Source organism: Monodon monoceros, unplaced genomic scaffold, assembly GCF_005190385.1.
Source record: "Monodon monoceros isolate NGI ecotype Baffin Bay Population unplaced genomic scaffold, NGI_Narwhal_1 Super_Scaffold_18, whole genome shotgun sequence".
Taxonomy (NCBI): Eukaryota; Metazoa; Chordata; class Mammalia; order Artiodactyla; family Monodontidae; genus Monodon; species Monodon monoceros.
The window spans coordinates 73,491,039-73,510,472 of record NW_021703774.1 but is presented as its reverse complement, the minus strand read 5'-3'; the positions used below and the strand labels follow the sequence as shown (position 1 = coordinate 73,510,472).

General features: G+C 39.4%; 1 protein-coding gene across 5 annotated transcripts in view; it reads left to right on the top strand.

The window, feature by feature from the left end:
* The first annotated feature begins 7,802 nt into the window (after positions 1 to 7,802).
* RPRD2 (regulation of nuclear pre-mRNA domain containing 2) overlaps positions 7,803 to 19,434 on the top strand; it is an 84,042-nt gene continuing 72,410 nt past the window's right edge. For 2 of the 5 annotated variants that reach the window (XM_029227366.1, XM_029227370.1), the window contains exon 1: positions 7,883 to 8,198. In XM_029227366.1, the coding sequence (XP_029083199.1) occupies positions 7,994 to 8,198 (205 nt within the window). In that variant the 5' untranslated portion in view covers positions 7,883 to 7,993. The other 3 variants (XM_029227369.1, XM_029227367.1, XM_029227368.1) reach the window with 3 other exon arrangements.

The following is a 19,434-nucleotide window of genomic DNA, read 5'->3' as shown; positions in this document are numbered from 1 at the left end:
GTTTCTGGTTTGATTTTAGGAGTATTTGGGTCAGAATAAGTATCCATAGAAGTCCAAAATTCTTACCATAAATATCGTTCCATTTCATGTTGCCTGTTGAGGATGTATTGAGAATGGATTGAATATAGGAGCCATTAGAGTTCCTCCCTGCTAATTGGAGTTTACTAGGAAGTAGTGTCAGAATGAATACTTGACCAGAAGTTAAAACATTCTATGTTATCAAATTAACCCCTTTAAAAAAAATGTGGGGACTTCCCTGGCGGTCCAATGATTAAGACTCCATGCTCCCAAGGCAGGGGTCACGGTTTGGATCGTTGGCTGGGGAACTAAGATCCCACATGCTATATGGCATGGCCAAAAATAAATAAAATTTTTAAAAATTAAAAAGTTACTGTTTCAGGCCCTAGTTAGAGTTCCAATTTTAAGGCAGTATTAGAGAGTGCTAGGATAAAAAAGGTGGAAAGAGACAAGGGACTGCAAAAGGCCTTAAGGAAAAACTATACAACCTCTTTTTTAGAGATAAGCAAACTATAACCCAGACAGATGACATTACTAATTCCTAGAGCAGGAAGAAACCTAAAAAAAGCCTATATCTGTGAGACTTAGGAGCTAGAGAATTGATATATCGTGATTTAAGCAAATCCAGGGGAAAACATTGTCAGAAGTAAGTGCTTTTGCTTTTATTAAAGGATTTATTACAAACACGAGTGTAAATAATTTATACACAACTTCAAAAATGTATTGTTTGCTGAAGACCTAAAAGGAGTCTTTTTGTTCATTATAAAGTTCAGTAAGTTCCCTACATAAAAGAATGAGTTCCAGGGCTTCCCTGGTGGCGCAGTGGTTGAGAATCTGCCTGCTAATGCAGGGGACACGGGTTCGAGCCCTGGTCTGGGAGGATCCCACATGCTGCAGAGCAACTAGGCCCGTGAGCCACAACTACTGAGCCTGCGCGTCTGGAGCCTGTACTCCGCAACGAGAGGCCGCGATAGTGAGAGGCACGCGCACCGCGATGAAAAGTGGCCCCCGCTTGCCACAACTAGAGAAAGCCCACGTACAGAAACGAAGACCCAACACAGCAAAAATAAATTTAAAAAAAAAATTCCATTCCGAAAGCACGTTCATAAGTCCAATTTGTTCGTACATCCAACAAAACCCAATTCACAATTGCTGTACTGTAATCGGTGTGTAATACTTTTCACACAGTAATACATAACAGAACATTTTGAATCTTACAGTACCTTGAAAAGTACAGTAGTACAGTACAACAGCTGGCATACAGGGGCATGTTTGCATCTTTGAAAGTTCTGAACTTGAAGGTTCGTCTGTAGGGGGCTTACTGTACCCATAGTGAGACTTAATCCTTGTTTTAAGTCTTAACTCCCTGTGCTTCAGGGTGGTGGTGGTTTTTTAATTTATCTGATCCTGTACTGTATTAAGCATTGTGCTCGATAGGCATTGCCTCCTTTATCAGAACAAATTTATGAGGAAAGTAGATTTTAGAGGTGAGAAATTTGAAGCTAAGAGTAAGTAATTTGCTCCAAGGTTATGGCTAGTAAGTGATGGAGTTTAATTTGAACCCAGGTTTGACTAGAACCCAAACTTAGTCCCTACACATGCTGCTTCATTTGTGAAATAGGTGGTAGGGACAGATGTGTTCTTTCAGATGAATGCTAGACTCAGAATAGTTCCTATCTTGGGATGCTGTTATCACTTAGAATACATTGTGAACTTTAGTAATTTCTTTCATAATCTGAAGTTATATCTTTAGTTAACGGCAGTTATTTGTCCTCTGTAGCGTTCTGGAGAGAACTTTAAAAGTCATTTGGAATTTATCATGGAGAATTAAGTGAAATGCTCAAGGTAGATAATAGCTTTCTTTGTTAAAAAATGCAAATATAAAGTTACTGGACTGATTTGTTCTTCCTATATGTGGCTTACCTTGATGAATTTCCAGAAATATCTTGAACAATGGCAATATCATTGTAATATAGGTACCAAATAATTATTTTTGGATAAGACAATTCAGTCATAACTAACAGTTTAGCAATCAGGGTGCTTTTACATGTTATTCAATGCAATATTCTGTAGTTAACATACATGTAATTTTATTCAGGGCAGAAAATGCTACTGTTCAAAAGACTCGATCCAGTTGGAATGATCAGGGAAGTTTGCCTGAAAGAGGCAATTTAAGATAGTTCTTGAAAGATAGGTAGAATTTTGGTAATAGAAGAGGATATTTTAGGCAGAATTAATTATAAATAGAAAATTACAGGGTATATTTAAGGAAAAGGAACAGTTTGGAGCCCAAGGAACCTTGGAGGAAAGGCATTTGAGATAATACTGGGAAGTTAGATTGGAACCATTGTGGAGGGTCTTAAAAGTTAGGGCTTTACTTAACTTGGTACATAACAAGGAAGAAGTTTTTCGGTTTTGTTTTTTGAGTAGGGGGAAACTAGGAGATTAGTCTGGTAATGTATATAAGCTGAAGAGATATACTAGGAAGCTGATCGTGATGCTGTTGGTATGTAGAAAGGTGATAATCTTTAGGTAGAGGGCAAGGGGAATGAAAAGAAGGGAATTCACACAAGAAATATCTAGGTAGAAGTCTACAAGATTTGATAACTAGTTGAAGGGGTAGAATCAAAGATAACTAGGATATCCAACTTGAATAAATCTGAATGCAGGTGATAAATTTAATCTTTGGGAGAGAATGAGCATAAAAATGAGAGAAGGGCTAAAAATGGAACTTTGGCAAACACAAGGGGGTAAGAAAACTAGCAATGGGCGGAGAAAGGATCCATTTAGTGGGATCTGATTAATGATTGTATATTTAACAGAAGCAAAGGGAAATGAATTTTAAGAAAGATTTAAGTATAATAAATAATAGCTGACATCAACGTCATCAAGCCTTTACTAAGCCAGGCACTACTTTAAACACTGTGCACACATTAACTCATTTAATAATTATAGCACCACAGAGAGTAAATTGCCAATGGTAAGTGGCAGTAAAGTAAATTGCCACTCGCAAGTAACTTGCCAACGGCAAGTGGCAGAGCCTGAATTTGAGCAGTCTGGTTCTAAGTGTCTTACTCTAAACCATTGCACTAACAGAAAAAGCTGAAGGCTGAGACTGTAAACAGTGCACTGGAATTGGCAATTAATAGATCCTTGATGCTTTTTAAGAGTGTGCTTCCTCAGCACCTATTGCAGTGCCTACCTATTTCACTGAGAAAAGAGAAGCAATTGAAGAGAATTTCTGCACATTCTCACCAACACATCTATCAACCTACCTGAATCTCTACCTAGATTCTACCTTCCTGTTACAAGAAAGGAACTGTCTATGAACCTATCACCTGATCCTATCCTCTTCCACTTACTCGAGGAAATCAGCCAGCAATTGTCCCATCTCTATCCTGTATCAACTGTAGCATCTGATAATAGCTACATTATTTCCCACCTTGGAAAAAAGAAATGACCTTTTGAACCCACATTTCCCTCCAGCTTCAGCTCCATTTCTCTGCTCCCATTTTATTTCTTGAAAGAGTTGTCACCACATGATAACTCCACATCTCCCATTCTCTCTAGAACCCTCTCTAATCATTTCACTTCCTGGAAACAGCCCTTGTCAAGACCACCAGTGACTACTGTGTTTGCCAGATTCAGTGGTTATCTCAGTCCTCAACTTATGCAACCTATGCAGCAACACCTGACACAATTACTCCCTTCTGCTTGACAAATATTCATTACATGGCTTTCAGAACATTACTTTCTGGGTTCTCCTTCACTGGTCATTCATTTTCAATATCCTTTGAAACTTCCTCCTTATAGTCCAGTCCTTGGTCCTCTATTCTATCTACGCTCACTCACTTCTGGGCAACCTCATCCATCTCATGGCTTTAAGATCATCTATATACTGACAATTCTTAAACTGATGTTTCCTACCAAGAACTTTTTCATGAACTTTAGACTCACAATATCTGGTGCCATTTATGCCTCTGATACTCAAGATGTTTAACTGAAATCCCGATTTCTACTCATTTCTCACAGGACTGCTCCTTCCCCTTTCCTCCCCTGGTCCGTCTGAGAAAATGGCAATCCATTCTCCGAGGGAACAATATCACCCCACATGGAGAAAAAGTTGGCTCTTGGGGGATGAAAAAGTCTTAAATATTACAATGCTTTGTCACCTTCCAAAGCTCAACTCTACCCAACAAAATCTTACTCCTTATTTAATTTCTCTCATTTTCTTGGGTGTGACACAAGCAGCAATGACATTGAGTTCATGGAAGATACAAAAATTGTATGCAAAGTCAGTAAGCCCGTGTGCCACAACTACTGAGCCCGCATGCCTAGAGCCTGTGCTCCGCAACAAGAGAAGCCACTGCAATGAGAAGCCCGCGCACCGCAACGAAGAGTAGCCCCTGCCTGCCGCAACTAGAGAAAGCCCACGCACAGCAACGAAGACCCAACGCAGCCAAAAATAAATAAATAAAATAAAGTTAAAAGTTCACTAAATTTTTTTAAGAAATTAAATTTTCAATTATTTTACTTCTGCTGGAAATATAACAGTTTTGAATGATTTTTTAAAAACTCATTCCCGGGCTTCCCTGGTGGTGCAGTGGTTAAGAATCCATCTGCCAATGTAGGGGACACGGGTTTGAGTCCTGGTCTGGGAAGATCCCACATGCCGCGGAGCAACTAAGCCCATGCACCACAACTACTGAGCCTGCGCTCTAGAGCCTGCGAGCCACAACTACTGAACCCGTGTGCCACAACTACTGAAGCCCGCGTGCCTAGAGCCTGTGCTCCGCAATGAGAAGCCACCGTGATGACAAGCCCGCTCGCGGCAACTAGAGAAAGCCCGTGTGCAGCAACGAAGACAAAACGCAGCCAAAAATAAATAAATAAAATTTAAAAAAAACCACCGATTCCCTGGTGGTCCAGTGGTTAGGACTCGGTGCTTTCACTGCCATGGCCCGGGTTTGATCCCTGGTCAAGGAACTAAGATCCCACAAGCCGCATGGTGTGGCAAAAAAAAAAAAAAAAATTCAAAAACTGATTTCATTGCTATTATGTATTTATATAAATTGCTAATTTACATATGTAATGCAGTGAATTGCAATTTATATACATAAATTACATTAAAGTTTATTCAGCAAATACAGTTATGAAGTTAAATATTATTAGCGTTAAAATTTTTAAGTTTTGGGACTTCCCTGGTGGCGCAGTGGATAAGACTCCATGCTCCCAATGCAGGGGGCCCAGGTTCGATCCCTGGTCGGGGAACTAGATCCCACATGCATGCTGCAACTAAGAGTTTGCATGCCACAACTAAGAAGCCCGTGAGCTGCAACTGACCAGGCACAACCAAATAAATAAATATCAAAAAAAAAAAAAAGAAGAACCCAGTGGAAGAAAGACATCAAAAATTTTTTTAATTTTTAACAAAGATTTTAGTCACACTTAACTCTGCATTGAATAAAAAGTAAACTTCATGCTTACTCTTGTATAAAGCACAAATATACAGACAGTACATAAACAGATATACAATATAACTGTGGTATTAACATTTCATGGGGGTTGGGGGAATAGGAAAAAATATCTAAGAAGAATCTTTAGGGTCAACAGCAATGGAAAAAAAGGCTGAGAAACACTGTTCTAGTTAATCAGGTCAGAAACCTTGGTGTCATATTAGACTCTTTTTTTTTCTTCTTCTCATATTCCCCTTAAATCCATGAGCAATACTTTCGGCTCTACCTTCAAACTATCCAGGATCTGACGCCACTCCTCTTTTTTTTTTTTTTTGCCATGCTCGTAGAAGCCACCATCATTTCCTTGTCTGGATTACCCCAATAGCCTCCTTAACCGGTGGCTCTGCAGTCAGTCTATTTTCAACATAGCAGCCAGTGTAATCTTTTAAAAAGAATGCTATGTAACTTTTCTGCTTAAAACTGCTCTGCTTAAGTGTTCCCCACCTCAAAGTTAAAAGCCAAAGTCTTTACAGTGGCCTTCAAGGCCCTACATGAACTCTCTCCCTTCACCTCTCAGATCTCATATTCTAACACTTGTCCTCTTCTCTAGCCACAATGGCCTCCTTGTTCTTCCTCTACTATATCAAGCCATTGCTGTTTTAGGTCCTTTACACTTGCTGTTCCACCTGCCAGCATGTTTTTCTCCCCCTCTCCCATATTTGCTTGGTTACCTTGTGCTCAACATTCAGATCAAGTATCACTTCCTTCCAGAAGCCCTCCTTGATCACCAAACCACCATTCCCATTCCCTTAAGGACCACACACACAACCCCTCTCTCTTCCTTACCTTGCTTCATGCTACTTCATAGAACTTATTACTCCCTGATATATTTTTTATGGTCTCCTGCCAATAAGCCCCAGAAAAAAGAGATATTTGTCTATTTTGCTATGTTACTCCCCCACATCTAAAACTGTACTTGGCACAAGACGTTCAACAACTTTTTGTTGAATTAACAAATACTATACGTGAGCTTGACAAAACAGGTTCCCTGCCTCAAAAAACGTGAGTCTACTGGGAAGACGTGAAAGAATTAAAATACAATAACTGCATGTGTTCAGTGGAACAAAGAAGTCTCCAAATCTGCCCAGAGAATTTACATAGGCATATGCAATTGCACGGTTAATCTAGGTTGTGCTAATCAATGTAATAATAAATATCTAAGGCTTTTGTAAACTATAATGTATTATGCAATTGTGAGACTGTAACATATCTGGCGAAGGTGAGATCACATCTTGCCTTTTATTGTTTCCGCGTCTCGAAAATTCTACGGGGAAAATTTTCGTTTCACTTCATTTACTTCCTCTTCCTATAATCCAAAAAGTCAAGTGGCTGTGAGTGTTAATGTCCCAGGGGAGTGTAAAAAATTGTTTGGTCTGGGAGTCTGCGTAGTGAACGGCTCCCTGGAGCTGGCGCATGCGCATCCTCTGAGGCACCGCAAGATGGCTGCTAGCTAGTTTGTGGCGCGTCGGTGCCCCGAGAAATTAGCAGCGGCGGCGGCGGCGGCAGCTGCAGGTGCCAGAAAATAACAGTGGCCGCTGAGCGGTGGGAGTTTCTCGGCCCTGCTGTGTGAGCTGGACAGCCCCAAGGGAGACACCTCGCTAGGAAGCAAAACGCGGGGCGGAGCGGTGAAGCCCCTCCCCCAACCTCTCCTTAGTTTGACCAACTCCCTCTCCCACCCTTCTCTCCCCGTTTTTCCTCCCAGCCCGCTACGCTCTGGCCTGCTGCGCAGGCGCACGAATACTCGAAGCGCCTCCTTAGCCCTTGGGGCTTGGGGGCTTCTGCGCGCGCTTCCCGTTCTTCTCCCTTGATTGGCCAGATTGCCCCGCCATCACACCTCCCTCTGCTTTTTCTAGGTTGAGAAGGAAGCAGGGGGGCGGGGCCAAGCAGCGCGTGCGCGATAGTGTTGCTGTCCCTTTGCTGCTGTTGCGTTGCAAAAAAAAATCCTGACTAGGTAGCCTTGGGCCTTTCTGTGCTAGAGGATCTAAAGGAGAGAGAAAGATTTCTGCAACTGAAGGGGCAGTCGGGTAGTATTAACTTTAAGATATTCATGCCCGCTCTTAGAGGAGTGTGGGGGACGGCCTTAAGCGTTGAGAGCCGAAGAGTATAAAACCATTAATTTCCGGGCCAGGCGTTTAGAAAGGCTTTGCAGGACCTGTTTTCTGCGCAGTTCTTCCGTGATTACTGACTGGTTTAAACACAATCCCTTGAACAATTCCGATAAACCTTCGAAATCCGCAGCCCCTCTTTGCAGCGTGTAGGAGCCGCCAGCGTGCCCAGCATCTGGTCCTCCCGTCCTACCTCCAGAAGAGCCTAGCGCGTGCACCATCCCCACCCCCCTGGCCCCCCTCCCCACCTGCGGCTTTCACGCACTCGCAGTGATTGTTTCGCCCGCTCCCGACGCCGCCGCCGCCGCCGCCGCCGCCGCCAGAGGAGCAGCAGCGCTTGTGCAAACCGGGAAGATGGCGGCCGGCGGCGGCGGAGGCGGCAGTAAGGCCTCCTCCTCGTCGGCCTCTTCGGCAGGGGCTCTGGAGTCCTCGTTGGATCGAAAATTTCAGTCGGTAACTAACACCATGGAATCTATTCAAGGCTTGTCGTCTTGGTGTATAGAGAACAAGAAACACCACACTACTATCGTCTACCATTGGATGAAGTGGCTCCGGAGATGTGAGTGTTGGGGGGTGACTAGGGAAGGGAAGACTGGGGATGGAAGGAAATACTACCCGAAACGCTTAGGGTTTCCCTGTGGAGCCGCTGCATTCGGTTGGGGTTGTTCATATTAAAGCTTCGACCAGAGTGTACCCAAACTCAGACCCTATTCCTAGCCAGGATTGTCCTGAATGCAGGAGGCTCATCATTTCTTGGATTTTATAGCGACTGACTTGGTGTGACCTTGGGCCGTTGGGCCCAAATCTGTTGAGATTTACATGTTGTTTCAGAGCTTTGTAAGGTGATGTTGTTTTTACTGAACCTTCACAGAAATGGTTGCGTCCGTTTATTTCTTATAGGCCCTGACGTGTTAATGATTTCTTGTTTTCCTGGTGATAGACACGCTGTGGTTTAAGCAGTAGTAAATGCACCTACTTCGCTGGAATATGTGGGACCATTCTATTTTCCACTGACCTAAAACGTGTGATGTGTAATAAGAAGGGCCTTACCTAGATGAAGAGGTAACGTGAGCTCCACATAGAGCTGAGGCGACCACCTGAGAGGTTTTTGTAGCTATGTTTGCTGCAGTAAAATACAGGCTTCTTGATACTGACCGGAAACAACCGTAGTCAGTATCGCCACTAACACCATAAAATGGAAAACATATCCGGCTACTTTTCAACCAGTTCAGATACCTTTTTAAAGAATAGGAATTGGTTTCATAGGTAATCAAAACAAAGAATCAGGAAGTGTGCTTTTTGAATAGGTACTACTTTTTTACCCCAGTTAATTGCTTTTTTGTCTACATCGTGCAGTTTTTTTCACTTTACTGCGTTACTGCAGAAAAGAGGTCTGTTAGACTGTCAGGAAGCATGGATTGTTTGCAGAAAATTTCAGATCTTTTAGGACAAAGTGTGGAGAAGTCATTTGTTGCTTCCTGCTGAGAAGAGAGGGTTGACCCTAAATCCATGTATATCTATTTGAATTTTAGGTCTGCTTCCTGTCTATGGCACGTCACCAGTGAGACCCATCATTCACTTATTCTTCTTATTCCACTTTTGCTATTGCCCCTATAGTGTTTGAATTTGTGTTTACTTTTAGGGAACAGATGGATAAAATTTACAAAATCATAGACCCCAAACTTCAAATCATTTGTGTATAAAGTTATTGTTGGGAGAGATGTTTTGTGGCTCTTTGAATAATATATGCAGAAAGAGTTGTATAACCAAGGCAGGATTACCTATATTTACCAATAGCAGATCAAAGTTACTTTCTTTCCAAGAGGTAAAATTAGAACATACAATATCAAGTACCAGTCATTATCAAAGACTCACATAGTAAGTATCTACTATGTACCCAGCCCTTTGTCATTTACAATATATCTAGTATCTCATTATACCTTAAACTAACCCTAAGAAGTAGATTTTTTAATAATTGATTTACAGATGTGGAAACTAAGCCTCAGAAATGTTAAGTAAGCTGCTTAAGTTTATACAGTAAAATGGTGGAGTTGGGATTTGACTTCACCATATCAGATGACAATGGCCACATTTAACTTTGTAAAGTAATGTTTTCATGATTATTCTTTAATGTTTTTGGTATACCAGTGGTAGCAAGCAGTGCTCAAGCCTGAGGACGTATTCTCCTTAAACATATTTTTCTTCCTGTTTTAAAACATTTTTACTTTTTCTACCTTTGGGCTCTGGTGCTTTAACTGTATGGTTACATCATTTGCAAGAATAAGTTGGTCGCCATCCCTGCCTGTGGGATTACAAATGCAATTACAATATATTTTTTACAGTCAACGATAACGAGATACACTGGAGCCAGAATTTTTCTTCCTCTACTTTTGATATTGTGCCTGAGCTTATTTCCCTTGTTGATATTTTAAGAGTGAAAAAAATGATTGCTCTAGGAAGACAGTACTTCATTTGAAGTGTATTATATACAGTTTGTATAGTTCAATGCTTTTGGCTTTCTATAAACCTGATTTTTTTTTTGTCTGGTGGAATGCAACTTAACTTTCTAAAATGGTTAAGGGTAATTTGTAGTTGTTTTATGTTTACGTTGAGTGAACATCGTTTATCGTATTGTAAATAAAGCCTTTTGAGAGAAATATTCAGGAGATTGTTGTTAGAATTATTTTAGTTCGAGTTTGGTTTTTAAGTCAGCTTTAGGCAAATTTGTGAAATAGGTGTCTTTGGCATTCCCAGCCTTTCTGTCCATTTTCCTGATGCCACTTTTGCTTCTCCTTTTTTTCTTTGGCATCCATTATTTAGTTACTTATATTTAGACCTCAGTGGGAGTTTAAGTGACTATGTTAACTCTTCCTGAGATATTTTCATTTTTATCCTTTATTTCATAATGTGTAATAAGAGACTTTTGTTCACTTTAAAGGAAATACTTTAGGGAGTTCCCTGGTGGCCTAGTGGTTAGGATTCTGGGCTTTCACTGCCATGGCCCAGGTTCAATCCCTGATCGGGGAACTGAGAGCCCGCAAGCTGCGCAGTATGGCCAAAAAATAAATAAATAAAAATTAGAAAAACAATAAAGGAAATAACTTAGAGAAGGCAAGTAGTCTTCCTCAAGCACACTCCATGGTGGGTTATACTGATTTTTTTTTTTTTTTTTTTTTTGTGGTACGCGGGCCTCTCACTGTTGTGGCCTCTCCCGTTGCGGAGCACAGGCTCCGGATGCGCAGGCTCAGCGGCCATGGCTCACGGGCCTAGCCACTCAGCGGCATGTGGGATCTTCCAGGACCGGGACACGAACCCATGTCCCCTGCATCGGCAGGCGGACTCTCAACCACTGCGCCACCAGGGAAGCCCTGGGTTCTACTGATTTTATTCAGACTTGTTTTAATTTGTTTGACTGAAGCTTCCACTTACACTATCATTTTTCAAAAGTGATCTTTCTGTGGCATAAACAGATGTCATTTCTGTGCTTTAAAATCCTTCAGTGATATCCCATTGCAACAGGCTTAAAGGGTTAAACTTCTTTTTACTACAAGTAAAAGGTCTACAAGGTCCTACACCACCTGCCCTGCCTACTACCTCTCAGGCTTCTTCTCATTCTATCTTCCCATCATTTAGATCCAAGCTCAAATATTACCTCCTCAGAAAGGCCTTCCCTAATGATCGTATTTCAGATGGTTCCTTCAGTTGCATTATAACACATCACTTTATTTTCAGTATATGAAATTACCTTATTTATTTGTTTATATGCTTACTGTTTATTTTCTTCCACCAGATGACAGGGCTGTGTCTTCTTTGCTGCTACATCCCCAAGCAACTAGAACAGTGTTTGGCACACAATAAGTAATCAGTAAATATTTGCCAATATAATTTTGTGAAATAGTTAATCAAGAACTTGAATTGTTTTAATTTCTGTTTATCAGAAGGCAGCATTTATAATTTAGTAAAAGAAATGATAGGTATGGTTGTTGGCAGTTTCAAAATATGGCGCTTATATGGGCTTGATGTGCAATTTGACTAGACTGTCATTTCTGTATTTTGTTCATCTGTCCCATTTTTAATGTAACATGGAAATAAGTATGGAAAAGTAGAAAAACACAGACTTTAGAATTAGACCCAGGTTCAAATCTTAATTCCATCAGTTAATACCTGGGCACAGTACTTAAATTGTGAGTCTCAATTTCTGATCTGTGAGTAGAGATAATTATCTCTCATAGGCTTGTTGTCTAGATTTAAGAAGATAATGCATGTATTTTAGTATAGGTCCTAGCATATACATATATGTTCACATTATTTATTATGGTGACAGCGATGATGTAGATAGTCTTAAGGTCCTAACTATTCGAAATAATTACTTTGTTTTGGGAACAGTGCTGGAAATTACATTCCCAGTCAGAGGGAGATGATTTGGACCAGCCTTTCTGTAGTGAATTAGCAAGTTCTCTGAAGAACTAGTAGGACAAAATGGAAAATACTGTGTTCATGATATCTCCAAGTTGTTTTGCTTCTAACCATTGAATGGGTTGGTCTGTTTTAGAAGGTGTATGAGAATTGAAGTGAGTTTTTGAAGAAAAGGGGGTTATAGGAAAGTAGAATCATTTGTAGAGCAGAAAAGCTGTTAAGATTTCCCTTCAGCTGTTTTTGGTACGAACTTTAAGTATGTACAAGATTAGGAAAGTAATAACACTCCTGCCACCACTGATCACCCCACTTCAAAAGTAGTTATCTTTTTTTTTTAATTAATCAATTAATTTATTTTTGGCTGCGTTGGGTCTTAATTGCCGTGCGCGGGCTTTGTCTAGTTGAGGCGAGCGGGGGGCTACTCTTCGTTGCGGTGCGCCGGCTTCTCGTTGCGGTGCGCTGGCTTCTCGTTGCGGTGGCTTCTCTTGTTGCTGAGCACAGGCTCTAGGCGCGCGGGCTTCAGTTGTGGCTCGTGGGCTGTAGAGCGCAGGCTCAGTAGTTGTGGCCCATGTGCTTAGTTGCTACACAGCATGTGGGACCTTCCCAGAACAGGGCTCGGAGCCGTGTCCCCTGCATTGGCAGGTGGATTCTTAACCACTGCGCCACCAGGGAAGTCCCAGTAGTTATTTTAATGGCCGATCTTTTTTCTTCTGTCCCCTTTACTTTCCCTTCTCCTCCTCCTCATTTGAAGCAAATCTCAGTACAATCTGGTATTTTCTCCACAAGAGAAATATGGACTGCCCAAAAAAACCCTCTTAATACAGGATTAATTTGTTGCAGAGAATTCGAAAAGTGCAATTTACTATTTTTGATATATGGCAGTGGTTTCTCAGATCCCTGAATGGACCATGAAGCTGGTAATAATTTTCTAGCTAACTTTTATCAAGTGCTTATTATGTGCCAGGCACTGTTCCAAGCATTTTACACTTATTAATTCATTCAATCTTCATAATTCTTTGAAGTAGGTATTGTTATGATCCCCACTTTACAGATGGGAAAACAGAGGCACTGAGAGGTTGAGTAACTTGCCCATGGTTAGAGAGCTAATAAGTGGTGGATCCAGAATTCAACCCAGGCATTCTTGATTTAGAGCATACACTCTTAGCCACTGTACTACACAGCCTTTCCTATTCATAAAATATTTTCTACAATGTTAGGCCATGCAGATTAACTAGAATATCTACATTTTGAAGCTTTGTGGGTATTTTTGTTTTTATTTTTGCTTTCTGTGGGAAAACTGATTATCTTGTATAGATTTGAAGTTCTGATAGTCATTTATAATTTTAAAAAAGGGAAAACAAGTTGAACATGTTACTAAAGTTGTTTACTTGATAAAAATCTCTAAATGTTAGGTTTTAGATTAAATAATAGAAGGATTTTTTTTGGTGGCAAAAAGTTTGGGGTACCACACTGGTACCTCCATTGGTCAGTGGAGAGTGAAGTCTATAATCTTGTATTTGATATTGCACAAATCTGAGGGTCTGGAACTATTTTTTGCAGCTCTGGTATCTGAAATGTAGCTATTCCTTTAACCGTTTACTTTCCTTGTAATTCATCCTTTGTAGCAGATATGTTGGCTACACATATAGAGTATAACAGTACTGCCATAGCTTTTTAATCACATATCACATGTATACAAATATAGGTGGACTAGGTACAAATTCTTACTTTAAGTTCCAAGATGAATTTTGCTTACAAATCCCTAGTTTACATTCAGTTCTTTTAACAAATATTTATTGAATACCTACTGTGCCAGGCACTGGGGACATAAGCAGGTGAATAAAATGGAGAAAAATTTTTGTCCTCTCAGAGCCTATACTGTTAGAAGAGGAGACAAGCAACAAACAAACAAAATATTAAATATATTAGAAGGTAAAAAATATTAGGAGTGCTAAAGAGGAATATAAAGCAGGGAAGGGGAATACAGAGTGTTATAAGAGTTTGCAGTTTTAAATTAGGTGCTAAGGGAAGGCCTCACTGAGAATGTGACATTTGAGCAGGAAGGTGAGGTATAGGCAATATAGATAGGAGAGTGTGAGAGAAGAAGGTTCCAAGACAAAGAGAACAGAAAAATACAAAGGTCTTGAGGTTAGAGTGTGCCTGGTGAGTTGAAGAAAGCTTTTGTGGCTGGAAAGAAGTAGTGAAAGTAAGGATTAGCAGATGAACTCAGATTATGGTGGGTGATATGGCAGGAGGGGCAGATCACAAAGAATTTTATAGGCATTCTTGGGCTTTTATTTTGAGTGAGATGGGGCAGAGGAGTGATGTGAACAGATTTCTGTTTTTAAAAGATCATTCTAGTTGCTGCAGAAATAGGGATGCCAGTAGGTGGCTATTGAAGTAATCCTGGGATAAAATACTGGTGGTTTGGACAAGCTTTATAAGAAGTAATTTAATTCTAGACCTGTTCTGAAGGTAGATCCAAACGGCTTTCTAGATGAATTAAATGTGGGGTAAGAGAGGAGAGTTTTCAAGAATGACTCTGGGGTTTTTTTGGCTGAGTGACTAGAAAGAGTTGACATTTATTGACAAACTTCACTCATTTAAAGTGTACAATTCATTTGTTTTAGTATATTCACAGAGTTGTGCGACAGTCACCACAGGGTATCTGCTTAGTATGTAAATTGTCTTTAGAGCCATCAGCCTGGAAGAGATGTACTAGGAAGTAAGTGTAGATAGAGAAGTAAGTGTAGTAAGACAAGAGTAATAAGTATAGATAGAGAAGATGTCCAGAGACAAGGCTCTGGGGCATTCTGGTATTTCAGATACCTCTTTCTGCTTACTTGGTCTAATGTGTTATTGTGTGTGGTTCTTTCTGAGGTTCAAGGTAAACTTTCAGCTCCCCAAAGAAGTAATAAATCTATTTTGATCTCTTGCATTATTTCTACTCTTGGGTTAGGTTTAATGGCACTTCTGGGTTAGGCATTAGGTCTGTTATAATTCCCAGTTGTAAAATTATTGCACAATCAATCTTCTTTCTGCCCTTTGGATGCCTAGGTCACCTTTTCTTCCATCCATTGCCCTAGGTTCATAGAGATGTAGATAATTTCCATGTTCTCTGACAGTGTTTCAAAACATGAGCCACCGTGATTATTACATGTGATTATTGTAATGGTGTATACTAAATGAGCCTTTTTATGTGTATTATGAGACTTTACAAGCAGTTATATTCTTCATTTAGCTGCTTTGTCTCTCAAATGCAGAAGGGTTGTATTATATACATGGCCTTAGGTGGATTTAAAGCAATATGTAAAACATACTTTTGCTGTACATCCCATAGTAAGCTAAATGTTAAATTATATAGCAAATAAACATTCCCATAAATCAAAGTGTGAAACAGTATTGACAAACTTCAAGTGATTTTGTGGTGTGGAAATATCTTGAAAATTCCATTGGAAATTTCCATTTCCAATGTAAAATTACTAATATTAACATTTCCTTAAACAGGCCACCCCAGAATTACAGTCCTGTTGGTAGAGAAGGGGTGAGTGTATGTTTGTGTGTAATTTCTTAGAGAGTGGAGACTTCTGATTTTATTCTTAGTGATTTGGCTTCCTGCCTTTCATAAACTAATAAATAATAGATGCATCCAAACTCCCTTTTCTCCTAAGCTTTTGTCATTCAGTTATGATCTTTTTTTAAATTTTTATTTATTTTTTAATTAATTTTTTTAACCCCTCTGGCATCACTCATGGACAGATAAAGCCACAATTCCAAGATTCCTAACACCCTGGTCTCCGGATTCAGGGTACAACTGGCAATAGCCTCTGTCCACCAGGCAGGTGATGGAAACCAGTTTGCAAGTGTAAGCTGGCTGGTGGGAAGATAAGGAGGGGGCTGAAGGGGCTGTGAGGCTCTTTTTTTTTTTTAATTAATTAATTTTTTGGCTGCGTTGGGTCTCTGTTGCTGCACGTGGGCCCCCTTCAGCTGCGACGAGCTGGGGCCACTCCTTGCTGTGCGCCGGCTTCTCATTGCAGTGGCTTCTCTTGTTGCGGAGCACAGGCTCCAGGCACACGGGCCTCAGCAGTTGTGGCTCGCGGGCTCCAGAGCGCAGGCTCAGTAGTTGTGGTGCACAGACCCAGTTGCTCAACGGCATGTGGGATCCTTCTGGACCAGGGCTCGAACCCGTGTCGCCTGCATTGGCAGGCGGATTCTCAACCACTGCGCCACCAGGGAAGCCCAAGTTATGATCTTTTCTTTTAATCTTTTTTTTTCCCACTTTTCCCAAGTGTTTAGTGTTCTACAGCAGTACCTTAAAATATTTTGGGTTAGTTGTTTTAAAATTTCATCTGAGAACTAAGACTACATGAGGTTTTTTAATGTGTAGAAGGAGCTCAGAGACCCTAGTAAAAAAAATTACTCAAAAACTTAACACTGCTGCACAAACCACCTTGACTGAGTTTCTCATCTGTTTGTCAAGGAAACAAAAAGGAGTTGGTGCTTTGTAGTGCTTTTGATTCCACTGCATCCACAGATTTTAGTTATAGAACACTGGAGAGATGCACATCTTGTGGAGAAGTAGTAGAACCTAGTTATTCCTTCTGGAAAAAGGCAGCAATTCCGTTTGTGCTTTAGAACATTAAAGTATTTCTGGCTAAGATAAAGATAGTTTAAAAAAAGAAACTCATTGTTTTTCTTGTTCTCTTAGAAACGTTGAAATAGAGGCTGTTTGATGAAAGAAATAAAATGTTTAATATGCTGGGTTTAAATTTTGGTTGCAGCCTTTTATCTTTCTCTCGTCTCTTCCTTCACTTCACTTGCTAGTGATTAGTTTCACTTACTTTCACCCTATGGTTCTTTGGTACCCACCAGAGGTGGCTGGGGGGAGAAAGGAGATTGATTATTTCCTTTAGTGAAAGTTTCACTGTTAGAAGGGAAAAGATTTTTTAATGTTAGGCATTATAACATCATTTTCAATTAAAAAAAGACCCGAATGGATCCTGTGCTGTTTTTGTGTTCCCTTTACTGTCATTATAGTTTTAAAATGGTAGCATGACGCATTATTTTAAAATGATGATCTCTGTCCAAGAGGCAGTCAGTATTACTTGAGTTATTAACATTTCTTTTATAGTGTATTCCTATGTCCAAAGATACAGAGTTCAGAAAATTAATTTAGGAATATTGGGTGCTTACTCTATGTAAAACTTTATGTTAGGTCGCTCGCTGAAAGAGATGGAATTATAAGGAACTTAACGTTTCATGACTAAGATAAGAATTGAACAAAAATAACTTGTTCTGGGAATGATAATATGAGTTTTTACATGCTGTACCAGTTTCGAAGAGTTATCACTTTCTGGTTGGAGTGAAGGTATCATTCACTGAGCACTCTTACTAGATATCAAACATATACATACATACATACAGATATATATATATATATATATATATATATATATATATATATATTCCTATCATCCTAACATAAGCTCTGGAAGGTAGGAGTTATCCCCACTTAAAATTCTTATAAACCGAGGCTTAGGGAAGTCAATTGATTATTTTGAGGAAATTGTCAGACCATTTTTATAGTATAGGAAAGGGAAACTGCCTGGTTTCAGGGTGGCTAAGCATAAGCTTAATTTTTTTTCCCCCCTTGGTTTTGTTCTCTGAAGGCAGAAGGTGAGAGTGAGTGGGAGAAATACAAGAAGTACGGTGGATTCAAAGCCTGAGTTGCTTACAATTACTTTGTTATTATTTAACAATGTTCTTTATTAAGTTTCCAATCATTAATACAGTTAACTTCACAAACATTATCACTAATAGATTTAGTAATAAATAGTTAACATTTCCTGAGTTCTTATCGTGTGATCTCATTTAATATAACAATTCATGAGGTATTGATATTATGTAATTTTTATTACTTAGTAAGGCTATTAGTGATATATATGTAAAATTACGCTGGTGAAGGGAAAATAATAAAGAAAACGTTATAGATGATATAACTGAAGCACTTGAAGGCTCAGTGAGGTAAAATTAATTGTTCAAGTTTCATAGCTAGTAAGCAGTAGAGCCAGAATTAAAATCTAAGCAGTCTTGACTCCAGCGCCTACTCTCTATCTTTGTGCTAGACTGCGTTCCACTTCTTTCAAAGTCTGTTGGTATTTTGTAGTGTTCCATAGTGTGGTATATATAGTATAATGGTTCCCAAACAGCCCTTGTGCCTGTTTTTTCCCAGCTTTTTAATATATTATTGACATGTAACATTGTGTAAGTTGTGATGATTAGATACATGTATAAATTGCAAAATGATTACCACAAGATGTACTTAGTAACTTTCAAGTATATAATGCCATATTGTTAACTATAGTCACCATGTTGTATGTTAGATCCCCAGAACTTATTTATCTTATAACTGCAAGTTTGTACCCTTTGACCAACGTCTTCCCATTCCCCCACTCCCTGGCTCCTGGCAACCACCATTCTACTCTCTGTTTCTATGAGTTCTGTGCCTGTCTATTTTGATGATTTCACTAAGCTGCAGAGGTGAAAAAAATTCATTAATTCGTATATAGCAATAAATTGAATATAGAAGCAGATATGAGAACTTAGCTGTCTTCTGTTGAGCCAAAACATTAGATTTTCAAGAATGTAAAACAGTGCTACTCTCCTCATTAAATTTTTTTCTTTTGCAAATATAGTTATTTTTAATAAAATATGTATAACTTATTAACTGAATGGTTTTATTATTTTTAATGAATTAATAGATATTTTAAAATTCTTAGTTTTAATTTATAATACAGTAAAGAGCATAGATGTAACTAACCCACATAAGCAAAAGCTCTTTGGGGTCTTCAGTAATTTTTAGGAGGGTAAAGGTATCCTGAAACCAAAAGGTTTGAGAATTCACTGATTTATTGATATGTTGTAGAATGACCTTTATTAAGTTTCTGCAACGTACACATCCATTGTCTCTCATCTTAATACTGTGTATTGCCCAGGGGTTACCAGATGTTATTTTATAACCATTTAATTACTGTTTTTTAATTTGTGAGATCATAAGTTTGATAACTTTTTATTTTGCCAAATAAGGATGTAAAATACACTACCATTTATATTATCACTATCATTTTATAAATTACCACTTTATATGAAAAATTTGCCTTAATGTCCTTGTCTTTCAGGTCTTAGCTCATCTCCTTAGAGGTTGATCCCTATCGTCCTAGCCAAAGAGCCTACCCTACCCCACTTTGCTCCTATCATTCTCTTATTGCATCACCCTATTTTATTTTCTTTATATACCTTTTCCCATTATAAGATATTACCTTATTTATTTGTTTATTTACTGAGATGCATGTCCCCTCTCACCCCCAACTAGAATGTAA